Genomic DNA, 14,188 nt, shown 5'->3' with positions numbered 1-14,188 from the left:
TCCCGGAGCACGCGGCCCTGAGTCCCGCACAGGTAAGCGCCGGGCCGGGGCCGGGCTTCCGGGGCACAGGCAGCGCCCCGAGGCTGGGGAAGGTTGGGAAGAGGGCCGGTAGGAGCCCGAGTCTCCCAGGGCTGGGTGGAAAAAGGAAGTAAACAGAAGGAAGATACAGGAATCCCCAGGATGGTTCTGGTTTCTTCCTGGCACGTTTCATTTTCAGCTTCTACAGATTGGGCCTGAGGGAATTAGGCAAGGAAGGCAGGGACCGAGAGGGATGACACAGAGACCGGTGCTCAGGGCGGAGGTGGCAAGGCCCCTCCGTAAGCCAGAGACAGGAAACCGATGTCTGGTGTAGACAACCGCGCGTGCTGCGTGGGGGCTGCGGGGAAGGCCCTGGTGCGAGGCGCCTGCAGCACGGAGCCGCCTGTGAGGGCGCGGAGGGCCGTGGGAAGCCACCCAGGAGGGAGAGAGGTGCACCTACTTAGTGATGTCCTTTTAAGTTGCAGATGACCGGAGCCACCCGGGCCCTGGAAACCTGCTCCGCGCTCCTGCCAGCCCTTCAGCCCCAGCCCGGAGGAGGCGCTCCGAGGTCGCCAGGTCTCAGTGAGTCCTGGTAGGTGGCCAGTTCCGGAGCCCTTCCGCTGCCCAGTCCTCTTCTCCAGGGCCAGTGGAAGCAGACGCTTGCCAGGATGCCCAGGAACCAGGGCTTCTCCGATCCGGAGTACTCGGCCGAGTACTCAGCTGAGTACTCTGTCAGCCTGCCTTCTGACCCTGAGCGCGGGGTGGGCCGGACCCATGAAATCTCCGTGCGGAACTCGGGGTCTTGCCTGTGTCTGCCTCGCTTCATGCGCCTGACCTTCGTGCCTGAGTCCTTGGAGAACCTGTACCAGACCTACTTCAAAAGGCAGCGCCACGAGACCCTGCTGGTGCTGGTGGTCTTCGCGGCCCTGTTTGACTGCTACGTGGTGGTCATGTGCGCTGTGGTCTTCTCCAGCGACAAGCTGGCTCCCCTCATCGTGGCCGTGGTGGGGCTGGTACTGGACATCATCCTCTTTGTACTCTGCAGAAAGGGTCTGCTCCCTGACCGGGTCAGCCGGAAGGTGGTACCCTACCTGCTGTGGCTGGTGATCACAGCCCAGATCTTCTCCTACTTGGGCCTGAACTTTGCCCATGCCCACTCGGCCAGTGACACAGTGGGCTGGCAGGTCTTCTTCGTCTTCTCCTTCTTCATCACGCTGCCCCTCAGCCTCAGCCCCATCGTGACCATCTCTGTGGTCTCCTGTGTTGTGCACACGCTGGTCTTGGGGGTCACCGTGGCCCAGCAGCAGCAGGACGAGCTGCAAGGGATGCAGCTGCTGAGAGAGGTGAGTCCCGCCTTCCCCTCACCCTGTGTCTTCCCTTGCCGTTGAGGCTCGGAGCTTGCTTCAAGTGGTGGAAGTTGTTTTCTTTGCCCTTGTGTCAAAATGTGACCCAAAGGGGCAGTGACCGGGATTCTCATCTGATGGTGTAGGACCACCTCTGTCTCAGCTCCTGGCTCTGCACACCATGCCATCCAGTGATTGCCCCTAGGGAAAGGAGGCTGTCAGGTCACTGCCGCCTATCTTCCCTCTGACTAAAAGACCTGTCCAGGAAGACTCCTGTAGGCCCAGTCTTGAGATAGCATTGTCCCACCCAGGAGAACCTCTTGTGAGAATTTTGATCTTCATCTGTCACTGCCTACCTCTAACATGTGACTTGACTTGCGTGGGCCCTGTCTGCACCCCTGTAAATGGGGGTACCGCCTGCCCTGCCTGCAGAACATAGCAGTTGTCAGGATGAAAGGAAACGTAGGTGAAAGCTCGTTGGGATAAGGGAAGGGCTGTCGAGAGGGAAGATGCAGTTATCATGTATCCTGCTTCTGCCTCCAGGAACTCAGGGTGCCTCAAGCAGTTAGTTGAGTGGAGAAGGCACTCATGGGGCCACTCCTGGGGGCGTTGTGCTGGCCACTGTGATGTGGGGTCTGCTAGACCTGTGGGATGGTTTCTGCTGGAAGAGGTCAGGTTTTGGCCAAAGCTTAACTTACATAATGTGGTTCCACCAAGTGCTAAGACCCCCCGCCAGACTCAGGGGGACCACAGCAACGGGACACGTGATTGTGGCCTTCTGTGCTCATTATCTGCTGATCCCTGGGAACTCTGTGGATCTTAGAGTCCATGGATTCCACAATCTTACATCCCATTGTCTCCTTCCTTATTTTATACTTGAGCTCAGAGCAGGGAGGTGATGTGCCTGAGGTCACACATTTATGGCAGCCACGTGGCTGGAACATCCTTCTTGCTTCTGCTTCCCCCTGTCTCTCCTGTAGCCCATAGCCTCTGTCACCATGACCGCTATCTCCCTGGGGCTGGGAGCTGAGTCTCCAGGTGCCTTTGGCGGTTGATGCAAGAACCCTGGGGGCTGCCCCACTGCTTCCCAGTTGGTTAGAGATCACGGTTTTCGCTCAGGTTGATTTTTTTCCTAGTTCTTGGGTCAGAGTCCTTTCTCTTTTCCTGTCCCGGCCCAGCGAGTGACCTGTCTCCTGGATGCTCCCTGCTTCTCCGTTCTGCGTGGCTCAGGGGAGGGCTCAGGCACGTTCTGCGTGGCTCAGGCCTGGGCTGTGCCTGTGCTTGTGCTAACAGGTCCCTTTGTTTTTCTCCCAGTTGCTTGCCCTCCTCATGCCCTTGCTGTCAGGACATCTGGGTTGGTGGGATTTAGTGTGTGCCCTGCCTGCTGAAGGCTTTTCGAGAAGCTGCCTGGGAAATCCTGCCACAGTCGTTCCTCTTGGGAATCTGTTGGGGTATAGTCAGCTTGGCTGGCACCATGTGGGGCCTGAGATCGAATTCTGAACTGTTACCTTCTAGTGAATGGTCACTTCCCGCCTTTTTTCACTGCCAGGATCCCTGGGCCAAGAGCTCAGGGTGCCATGAACAGTTAATACAGCTGTACTGTCCAGTGAGGGAGCAGAGCAGAGCAGAGCTTCTCCCAGGGGGAGCGCACAGCCCCACCTCTAACCTCACGGACCGCTTATTGGTAGGAGTGTCCTGGGGTGGGAGAAAGGGCCTTTGAGGAACATCACGCGCTCATCCCCCGAGCCATTTCCAAGTCTGGGCAGAGTTCTGAGATGGGGCAGAGAGGGGCCCTACCAAAGTGTCAGTGATTCTGGGCTTCAGCAGGGAGCAGACTAAGGGACAGTAGGCAGTGTGTGTCTCTGGGTTGGGGGACAACAAACTGATGACCAGAGAATAAGTCAGAGCTGCCTCCCCAGGGGTGGTGTCAGGCCTGCCAACCTCACGCTGGTGAGAGAACCTGATTCCTACTCCAGGGCAGTTCTGTGGAGGGTGGGGCTGGCCTGGTGTCAACTTGAAAAGATGACCTGCTGGATGCCAGGAGAGGCAGGGTGTATTGACCCGAGCCTCCAGTGGCCCTGGGGTGAGGAGTAAGCTGTGGAAACTGGCCACTGAGAAGTCTTAGGTGAGTGGATAGATTTCACTTCTTCACAAGTTTCTCCACCCATGCAGTAGCCTTCTGATTTATTTTTGCAACGGTCATAGGACTTTAGCACAGGCAGGGGTCCGGGTGAACATCTGGTCCCAATCCCCCGTTTTGCAGAAATAGACAGTCATGGCACATCGGTGGCAGAAAGGAGATGAGAGCCCAGCCATGCTGCTTCCCAGCCCTGGGCTCCTGTGTGATTAGAGGAACATCAGTGTGTGTTCCACGGGCTGTTTGTCCTGTTAACTGAGAGCACAAGGCTACCTCCCCACCACCTCCTGAGGACAGCATGTCTGCAGTTCCTTCCCCAATCTCAGTAGAAGGCACAGCTTGTAGGGACCTCTGGCTCTCTGGTAATGGACTACATGGAAACAGGAGTCTTTTGTCTCCTGGGTTTTTCTTACCCTGTACCTCTGAGGAGGTCTGGGAGAGCCTTCAAGCCTTGTCACTCTGGGGCTCATTCCCTAGGTAAGCAAGGAAGCATGGCCACAGAGCTCACAAGCCCCCGGACATCCATGTGTCGTCAGTAGAGTGTGTGAGTAGCATGCACAAGGCTCTGGGTTCCACCCCCAACACCAAAAATAAAATGAAAATAAAAAAGTTAGCATCCCAGGGGAGCATGACCTTGACATGAAGCAGTGCCCGAAACTTGGCTTTGGGAATAGAGAGGGGAAGGGAAGGGGACTCCTAAGGTTAAACTGGGAGCCTGAGATAGGAGACTGGAGGCCCAGCGTACAATGAGCTGTGTTCCAGAACTTTCTGAGTCACTTGTTTGGGACCAGCGTGACTTTCTAAAAGGTGCTTGGTTCCCAGGCTCACCCACCAAAGTCCTCCAGTCACAGCATCCCTGTGTTCGTCTCCGAGTGCTGTGGAAGCCTTGCCCGGGTGGCTCTGTGGCTGTGGGAGGAATACCTGGGACCATCTCGCCCTGGCACACAGCGGGGAGGGTCGTTCTGCTCTGGGCCTGTGCTGCCTCTTGGGTGGGGGGGCGGGGGCGCTCCCTTGAGGATGAGAGGGGCAGGGGCATGAGAACCAGATGCCACCCCTACCCCAACCAGGCTAACTCCCAGGAACTTTCTCAGACCCACCTGGGGTCCCCTTTCTTCTTTCTCCTGCCCACGTGCCCCTCCCCCACCCTGGCTTTGGCAGGGACTCCCCCTTGCGTTGTGCGGTACAGCTTGACTGAGTGGCACAGCTAACGCCTGGGGTTCTGGAGGGCTTGTGAGTTTTGTGGTTTGGCTTCTGCTGCCAGCAGCACCAAGGAGGCTTTAGCAGTGTCAACAGTCTTCTTCTGCAGCCCTCATGACCCCCAGTCCATACCCAGCTCTCTCTGTGGGGAAGGATGGTAGGTAAACATGGGGTGCAGGGCTGCTGAGCACCCTCTCTGTCCTGGATTCTTCTCAGGAGCTAGCAGGTGCGGCTTCAGTGGGAGAGCAGGTTGAGGCAGCGGGTTGGTTGGGGCTGGAGCTTCACTGCTCTGACAGAGTATTATAGAGCAAGGGGTATGCGCTTTGCAGCACTCAGGGACTGGAGCCAAAGTGCGTCAGGCTGTGGTGGGGAGAGCCTGGGCCTGGGCCTCCCTCAGGGGAAGGTGGTTGTGGGAAGGGCTGGAGCTGCTTTACCTGGGTCTCCCCTCACCTGGGTCATAGCATCTGTACTTCTTACAGCACAGTCTGACCTCTGCCGGCCCAAACTGAAAGGAGGAGAGGTTTGTTTGGCTCACTGTTGCAGTGTGCTCAGTCCATGGCCGTCTGGTTCCAGAGCAGAAGTGGCCTGGGGCTAGGGCCTGGTGGAGGACAGCTGCTCACCCAATGGCAGCCGGACACTGAGGGACCATTTTAGGTTTAAACTATGGTGGCCTGTTAAGGTCTTTATTCACAGAGTGAAACAGGATGATGCTGTGGACGTGGGATTCCTTTCACGCTTTCCTATGCAAATTGCATAGGAAGTCACTCACTAGTGAAGGAGTGCTTGGCTGTGGAGTAGGGAGAGGGTGTGAGAAGAGACAAGGCTCCCAGACAGCCCTGTCTGAAGCTGGATAAAATATCCTTACACAGTGATCAACCCATTTAATCTCAGTGTGACTGGCTCCATTGCGCAGATGAGGAAACTGAAGCCCCGTGAGATAGAGGGGCCAGATAACTGGGGAGGGGACACTGCTGAGTGAGAAGGTGGGATGTGGGCTTCCCTGAAAACCCTTTTTTCTATGGAATGCAGGCGTTGACCTCCTTCTGCGTCTTTGGCTGCCTCAGAGGCCTTTGCTGAGTGTTGAAGCATAGCATCAAGAGATGGGAGGCCCTAAAACATGACAGGAAGGGCCCCTGCCCTGAATTAGATGCGAGGAAGGGACAAGCCCGTGACAGAATGTTCCCTGTGGGCCTGCACCTGGAGCACGTGACGCATGTGAGGGACGTGGGGAGGGCAGGAAGGCAGCAGGCCTGGGCACTTTCAGCCACCAGAAGCCACCTGTCGGGGAGGCTGTGCAGGAGCCGGTCGGGAGGGGCAGACAGGTTCCCAGGCCCGACCCCTGCCACCGCCCCTAGGCAGGAGAGCCCAGCCACTTGTTTTTGAAGCATCAGGGGAGGAACCAGACTACTGAGGAAGTGCATAGAAGGAAACCGCAGGGCCCTCAAATCCAGCCACCTGTGCAGGATGAAGGATAATGAATTACTGAACATGTGAACAGTTTTTGTGGAAAGTCATCCCCGTCCCCGTCCCTGTCCCTAGTTTCGTTTCTCTGTGGCCTTTTCTGACTCTTACCTCTATGTAAACAGCTTTTTTAGTGTGTCCTTGTGGTTCACGTGCAATTTAGGGCCCACCTTTCACCCACATTTCACTGACATTTTGCTGGGAACATCAGAGTGCTCGTGTTTGTGATTTCAAATAGGCACTTCATAATCAGGTTTTTCTGAAGAGGAAAAGGAAGCCTAAGGCTGCACCAGTGGGGGGACTGGGTAGCTTTGTATGTACACACATGCTGAGTGTGCACATGCACGCACTTAGGCACACACTCGTGTGCACACACACACTCTCATGTCTGGGCTTGGACGGCACAGAGGTCCTGGTAAATTTTCCATGGGTGGAGTTGCTGGGACTCCCAAGGCTGTTCTTGTCCCATGGTCTCTTCCTGTACCACAGATCCCATTCTGGGGGCCTGGCCCTGAGTAATTCACACCCCCTTCCCTAGGGGTCCCCTCACTCCAGCAGGCATTCATGGTGGCGGACTTCACTAGTTCTCAGGCTGGGATGCCTCTGTTTGGCCCAGGGTCTGTGTCTGTGGGGATGGGCCAGGGGCCCCCCAGTTCCTGAGCTTTCACCCTGGCCTAGCTGAGTCTTCCAGTGAGAGGCAGGTATTTCTACTTTAAAGGTGAGGAAACTGAAATGTGTGGCAACTAAAAAGACCTGTCCAGGGTCACCCAGTTAATAAGTGTGGGAGTAGGATTTGAACTCAGGCTATTGGAATTCAGAGTTCCTGGCCTTCTGTATCATTAAAGAAGCCTGTGTACCTTCCCTCAGCTGTTGGGTGTATGTCCAGCAGGGCTAGGGCTTTGGTTTCTCAACCCCTAGGCATTTGCAAAGGTAACCTTGGAGACCAGGAGGTGCTTCTAGGGTCTTCATCGAAGAGCATATGCTAATCAAGGAGTGTAGCTGTTGGGATGTTGAATGTTGCAACTCACAGCCCTTTGTATACAAGTGTCCCTGGTGTCAACCAACTGGTCAGGATGGTATTAAATTCTGTTTACTGTGCGGAATGTAGTATTGCATTCTAAAACATTTTTCTCAGAAACTGTCACACGCAAGTTTGGACAAATTAGAATTATATGTTGGTTGGGTGTTACAGCTCATGTCTACATGTCCCCCCAGAAGCCTCATGCGGTCATAGGTGGGGCTTTTTAGAGGTGGCTGGATCTAGAGTGTGTGATGCCAGGACTGATTCATGGTGCAGTGCTGGGTTTAAAGCAACTACACGCCACCTTGCCTTGGAGCCAGCCGATTATGGACTGAAAGTTCTATAACTGTGAGGTAAATAAACATTTTCTCCTTTAACTTTGGGTGTCAGGTATTTTGTCTCAGCAACGAAAAAAGTAAACAAGACACTGGGGTGGCACATGCCTGTAAATCCCAGTACTCAGGAGGATCACAATTTTGAGCCCAGCCTAGGCAACTTAGCAACTTAGTGAAAACCTGTCTCAAAATAAAACCTAAAACAGGGCTGGGAGTGTAGCTCACTGTGAAGACCCTGGTTCAGTCCCCAGTATCACACATAGAAAAAATTCTGTATTGGTTCTGTAGGAACTTCCTAGTGTGGGATGGCCCATTTCTCAGTGGTCTTCCCACAGACCTCCCGTTTGCCTACTGCTTGTTTCAGAATCCATTGCTGTATAACAGTCCCACCCTAGGGGCTCCAAAGGTGAACAGTTTATTGTTTCTCATGGTTCTCTGGCTTGGCTCTGTTCTGCTGTGGATTTCTGCTTCTGTGACCCTACCAGAGGTCACTCACTAGCTGCCAGGGCTGATCCACTCATCAGTCATTGATGGGCTGAAGGCCAGGGCAGCGGGTTCTGAGAAGGTTTTATTCTGTGTCTGTAGCACGACCTCTCCAAGTGGCTTGCTCAGGCTTCCTCATGACGTCGTGTTCTCAGGGAGAAGATGGAAGCTACCAGAGTTTTTAAGGGCCAGGTTCATAAAGCAAGTCACCAGGCTGACTGAGGCACGAGAAGAAATTGATTCTGTGCTGGGAAGTAAGGGTGGTTTGCGGGGTGCAGGAGTGACTTGGTGGTGGACCACCTATGGAGGCTGTCTACCAAGCCAGGAGGTAGGAGATGCCTGCTTGCAAGAAGGGGCTGGTGCTGTTAGGAGGGAGCTCAAGATGCTCTGAAATCACAGGTGCTTCAGGAGTTAGAGGTGTGGTCCAGCGCAGGGTATATTTAGCTGCATTGTGGTTTGATATTCTGTCTTGTGCAATACATCATTTCTCAGGCGTTGGGGAAGTTTTGGAATACCTCACATGCAAAGAGAAGACGGCTTATAGTTCTGCATGGCTCTGCCTTGCCTCCCACATGTGGGAAGAATTCATCTCCTACCCTTTCCTAAGGCCCTATGCCCAGTCCAGGGTATGGGGAAGCAGTCTTGTCTTTTCTGTCCACAGCAGCTGGTGGGTGGCTTGATTCTCACATTTGTATGCCTTCCCCAAAGGCAGGGATTCAGTTGGGTACATCCTTCAGAAGCATGTGGAAGGTAGCTTTCTTTGCAGGCTGTCATTTACCTCGAAGAAGATTAAGGCCAGTGGTGGATAACATTATACGCTCTTGGTTTTGGTTTTTTTTTTTTTTTTTTGTCTTTTTGAGACAGGGTCTCACTCTGCAGTTCAGGCTGGCCTTGAGCTCACTTTGTAGCCCAGGCTGGCCTTGAACTCGCAAGGATCCTCCTACCTCAGCCTTCCGAGTGCTGGGATTACAGGCGTGCACTACCACACCCAGCTCTATACCCCTTTGTGATGCCTTGGTGTTGCCAGTTATTCCAGAGATGCTTCTTGAATCCGTACATTCCAGCTTTGCTTTTGCCTTTATTTCCTTCCGTGTCAACTCTCATGGAGAGTTTGATAAGATTCCAGCTACATCCATCCAGTCCCGGGGAAATGTTCTTATGTTAATGCAAATGATTTGAGAATGAACTTTTTTGTTGTTGTTGTTGTTTTTGGTTTTTCTCCCGTACCGGGAACCGAACTCACGACCTTGTGCTTGCCAGGCAGGTGCTTTTGCCGCTGAGCTAAATCCCCAGCCCCGAGAATGAACTTTTAAAGCAATATTTACTTACTTCTTTAAGGGTGCTTGCTGATCAGTACTCCTTTGTCACTTGTTAATAAAGATCCTCTTGGGTCCAGGTAGAAGGTGGAAGTGGAGGAGGGATTTTAGAAGTCATTGACATTTTGCTGGGCTAGTTCTAAATTTGTCCTCAGGCAAAGGTTACATGTATAAAAGCACATGGAAGAGTAGCTGCTCAGAGTTGTACTTGTCACCACCCCACCTCCCTGGCTGTCCCTCCAGTCTAAGGGGAAACTTCATTCCTTCTTCCTGCTTATCAAACATTTCATTAAAACAGCAAACATTGTTCCCAGCCACGGGGAGTACAGAGGATGAATGAAACTCAGTCTCTGCCCTCAAGGAGTTTGTGGGCTATAGTATAAATCCTGCTGGTATGAGAGAGCCTAGGGAAACCAAAGGCAGCTTCTGAAGAGCTGCTGTTGGGTTGGGTCTTGAAGGGTGGGTAGGAGTTTGCCAGGTGGAGCAGCGGGCATAGGTCAGAGTCATGGGAGGCTCTCACTTGCTTGGGACCGGTAACAGTAGCAGGAATGGGTGGCAAGAGCTGGAGGGAGATGGTGTAGGGAAGCCAGATGGCAGAAGGGCTAGAAAATTTGGGTTTTGTTGTTAAGATGGGGTTCCAATGAAGGAATTTAGGCGGAGGACAGGGAGGATCTGGCTGGGATGTGGAAGGACGTTCTGGTGGACTTGAGTGAAGCCAGGACAGTGTAGGAGGCCGCGGAGGTCTGGGCCAGCCACAAGATAGAAGTAGAGATGGTGAGGACGAGCTGAGTTTCAGGTACCTGTGGGACATCCACATGCCATTGGCAGACTGTCCTGTGGGTGATTATTGAGACCCTCTGTATCCTCGGCCCTGGACTCAGATCTAAAGCTTAGAAGAGAGGCCTGGACATCCAGATTTGAGGATCATTGGCATTTCAGTGGTACCTAAAACTGTAGGGAGGATGAGGGGTGTTCCAGGGAGACTGTAGCATCACGAAGGAGGAAGGCTTGGGGCCCCATAGGACCTCATGCTGGGAAATGGTGCAGGCTGCAGGGTCTTCAGTGGGACGCATCTGTAACCGCCTCTGCTTCTTGCCTGGGCACCCGTGTGGCCCGTGATGAGTAGAGGAGGGACCACTAGGGCTTGGGTAGCTCTGTCTGCTGGCGTTGGGTATCTGTGACTCACTCATGTTAGGGGAACTAAGTCAGGCCTAGGCGAGGGAGGGGCTATGGTATGAGGTGAGGGTCTGTTTCTCCCTTTTGTCCCTGGCAAACACAGCCATGGGGGTGTTACTTTATTACCTGTGTGTGTGGGGGGTGACTGATACAAACCACAAAGCACGCTGTGTAATGCTAATTATTTCTTTGTTACATTTAATCTTGGGTGATCTATGAATGAATCAGGTTAAGTTTATTCATTATTTTTTCTCATCTTTTTTTTTTTCATTATTTTTTCTCATCTTTTTTTTTTCTCATTGTGAAAAACTTAATATTTTCTTTCTTCTTTTTTTTTTTTTTTTGAGACAGGGTCTCACTGTGTAGCCCAGGTTGGTCTCGAACTCACAGCAATCCTCCTGCCTTAGCCTCCTGAGTGCTGGGATTACAGATGTGCGCCACCATGTCTGGTTTAAGAATATTTCAGACTATAAAATTCTGTATAATGATTGCAAAATGTGATGTTCTTTTTTTCACCCTTCATTTATTAATTTTATTTATCCTTTTTCTCTTTTCTCCTTACTTGTGTTATTCACATAGGATATCAGCCTCTTTCCTTTTCCCTCCTGGCCATTTCCTATCCCATCCCTCTTTCTTCTGGTCATTGTGTTTTCAGCTGCTTCTTCAAGCAAAATTTTTCTTTGTGGTCCCTGAGGAATTCACTTAGAGTGGAAACGAAGCCGTTTCTCTCCTTTCTCTTCCTCTCCTCAAGCATGCTTTCTTGTACACAGAGAAGTAAGCGACCTGACTCAGAAGAGCTCTGCTGTGGACCTCTGCTCCAAGTCCCGGCACGAGTGGTCCAGATTTGAACTTTTGCAAGATTCCGTGGTTGTGGTTTGTTGGCACCTGTCACCTCGAGATTGGTCCCCTGAAGTGCAGTATGGTGCCAGCTGGGTCAGACCTGGCAGTGGAGGCTGCAGTGCCTCCTGTCCAGCCTCATTGCTGGCTCTAGGTGGGTCCTGGGCTGTGCTTGGAGGCTGAATTTTTCCTGCAAGGGGACCAGGATGTGGAGGATTTATCATTCATGGGTCAGATTCTTAAAAGACTGGCAGAAAAGTGCAAGGCTCAGTAACTATCTTAGTTCATTCTCTGTTGTTGTAAGAAAACACTTGGGACCTGGTAATTTATAAAGAATAGAGGTTTAGGTCATGGTGGTTCTGGAGGCTGGGAAGTCCCAGGGTATGGTGTTGGCATCTGGTCTGCTTCTGGTGAGGGTCTTGTGCTGCGTCAGCTCAGAGGACAGCAGAGGGGCAGGCAGGCATTGTGGCGGAGCCAGCAGAAATCTGTTCTGGCAGCCTGCTCGCTGGAGGATGAACCTGCTCCCACAAGAAAGGCACCAGCCTCTCTTGAAGATCTAATCACCTCTGAAGGGCGTTCCTATGTCTCAGAACCATTATACGTTTCACTATGAGGTTTTTTTGTTTCTTTTTTCAGGGCTAGAAATTGAACCGAGGGCCTCACATAGCTAAGAAAGCACTGTGCCTCTGAACTACATCTACGGCCGTACTGAAAGGGACAAAACCATATTCAAACCTTAGCAGTCACCAACCTGATCATGGCAATGGACCTTCCTACCCTCTTGGGTAGGGTAATGGGGTTGGGGAGGTACTAATACTTCCCTGCGTGGTGTTACCACTTCCCAATACTGTACCTGATTGGGGTGTCATACCCTCACCCACCCCCTTTTGAGACAAGGTCTCACTATGTAGTTCAGGTTGTCTTTGGACTCACTGCGTAACCTTTGAACTCATGGCTCGTGGCTGTCCTCTTGCCTCAGCCTCCTGAGTGCTGGGATTATAGGTGTGTGCCCCCATGCCTGGCCATCCCCTTATTAATAAACACCCACATCCAGTTTTCCTAGATGTGTCTAGGAAAAACAAACCCGAACAACCAAAAATGCACATCTCTACAATTATTGGACATTTCTCCGTAGTAATTAAGAAAAAACATACTTTAACTTCAAATCTCACTGCACTGATCATGGCTGTTGCTTGCTGGACAGGCCTTCTGATCATTAACTCTAATAATCAGGAGGAAAAAACAGCATAATGGGGGAATAGAACATAGAAAGCAAAAGAGAGAAAGGAGATTTGAAAGCTGGCTCACTTTCTTTTTGTTTTTCCTTAAAAGTATTAGAATGTACTTCTGGTGAAGCTCTCTTAGGACAAAGAATACTTTTGATGCAGATTTTCTATTTGTTTACCCACTGTGGCAATGGCCTCTCATTATCATCTCTTTTCTTTTCACCCTGTTTTTGCAGGAGTGAAGGGGGGGAAGGGCGGGGGAGGGGGAGGAAGAAGGTCTCTGGGGTGATTTGGGGTGGAGGAGGGCCAGACTTGTGCTGTGCGAGCTGGTTCGTTGATTTATAATGGGGGGGGGTAGGGGGGTCTAGTTGCAAACCAGTAGCATCATCTTGGGAATGTGAAGTTGTAGGACATCCTCACGGGACCTGGTGGCCTGCCTTTGTCCCCCTGTGCCTTGTAATCCCTCCCTCCTCACAGAGGTTGGTGATCCACAACTCAAGAGGCTTAGCATGGGATGCAGGGAAGAAGAGGACTTGAGGCTTGCTGCCTGGCCTGCAGACAGTGCTGAATGCTCTTCTGTGGTGTCCCCAACACATATAGTCTTCACTTCCATGTCCCTAGGGAAACATGTCCTTTGCCACAACTGAGCTGGTCTGAAGACTGCTACATTGCATCCAGGTAGCATTTACATAGGTTGTAAAGTGTGTTTCACCTGCAGCATGTCGGCTTCCCCTCACTGTCACTGGCACTTCATAGCCGACAAAGTCGGGGAGGACAGTGAGGGAAGGATGGCACCCAGGCTCCGAGAGGGACACAGTGCCATTGGTCTCAAGGCCGGCTCCTCTAGATCCAGAAGCAGAGCCAAACGTGTCTTCTTTGAGTAGGGTGAGACAGGTGGTTGGCTGATTGATACAAAAGTTGAATGTGGGTTGGGGATTTAGCTCAGCAGCACAGTGCCTGCCTGGCAAGCGTGAGGTCTTGAGTTTGATTCCCGGTACCAGAAAAAAAAACCAAAAAAAACGGGGCTGGGGGTTTAGTTCAGCGGCACAGCACCTGCCTGGCAAGTGCGAGGTCATGGGTTCGATTCCTGGTACCAGAAAAAAAAAACAAAAAACAAAAGTTGAATGAATATGGTAGCGATCACATGGCTGTGTGTTAGAGCACAGAGAACCATTCCTAAAAAAAAAAAAAAGTGGCTTTTACTGTGTATGAAGAAAGGGAGCAACAACCTGAGCTAAGTGGGGGTGGACAGGTGGTCACAAGTGCCCCCACCATGGCGTATGAGAGCTGCGGTCCCTCACAGATGCTGAGGGGAGTCGGCTTGGATGTGGCACAATGGAACACTGGGTAATGGCAGTGTCTCTCTGTGTCCCTCTCTGCCTCTGTCTCTCTCTGTCTCTGTGTCTGTCTGTCTCTGTGTCTGTCTCTCTGCAGCCCCTCCTCTGTTGAACTCAGGGCCCTGTGCACGCTAGGCAAACGCTGTACCACTCAGCCACATCCACATCCCTTTTTATTTTGAGGTTTTTATTTTTAGTTTTTATTTGTGCTAAGTTGCCTGGGCTAGCCTCAGACTCACAATCCTCCTGCCTCATCTTCCTTCATAGCCGGGATTATAGTTTGTGTACCATTGTTCTCGGC

The 14,188-nt window shown here is 52.1% G+C and overlaps 1 protein-coding gene across 1 annotated transcript in view; it reads left to right on the top strand.

Moving 5' to 3' along the window:
* Positions 1–580: 580 nt before the first annotated feature.
* The window catches only part of Adcy3 (adenylate cyclase 3), a gene marked incomplete at its 5' end in the record, with an annotated part of 92,972 nt that continues 79,364 nt past the window's right edge, over positions 581–14,188 (top strand). The window contains 1 exon segment of the mRNA XM_013522659.1: positions 581–1,361. Within this exon segment, the coding sequence (XP_013378113.1) occupies positions 687–1,361 (675 nt within the window).

The sequence above is a fragment of the Chinchilla lanigera genome, unplaced genomic scaffold, assembly GCF_000276665.1.
Source record: "Chinchilla lanigera isolate Chin_1 unplaced genomic scaffold, ChiLan1.0 scaffold00068, whole genome shotgun sequence".
In the NCBI taxonomy this organism is placed as follows: domain Eukaryota; kingdom Metazoa; phylum Chordata; class Mammalia; order Rodentia; family Chinchillidae; genus Chinchilla; species Chinchilla lanigera.
Note: the sequence above shows the minus strand (reverse complement) of the source record. Positions and strands in the feature narration are given on the sequence as shown.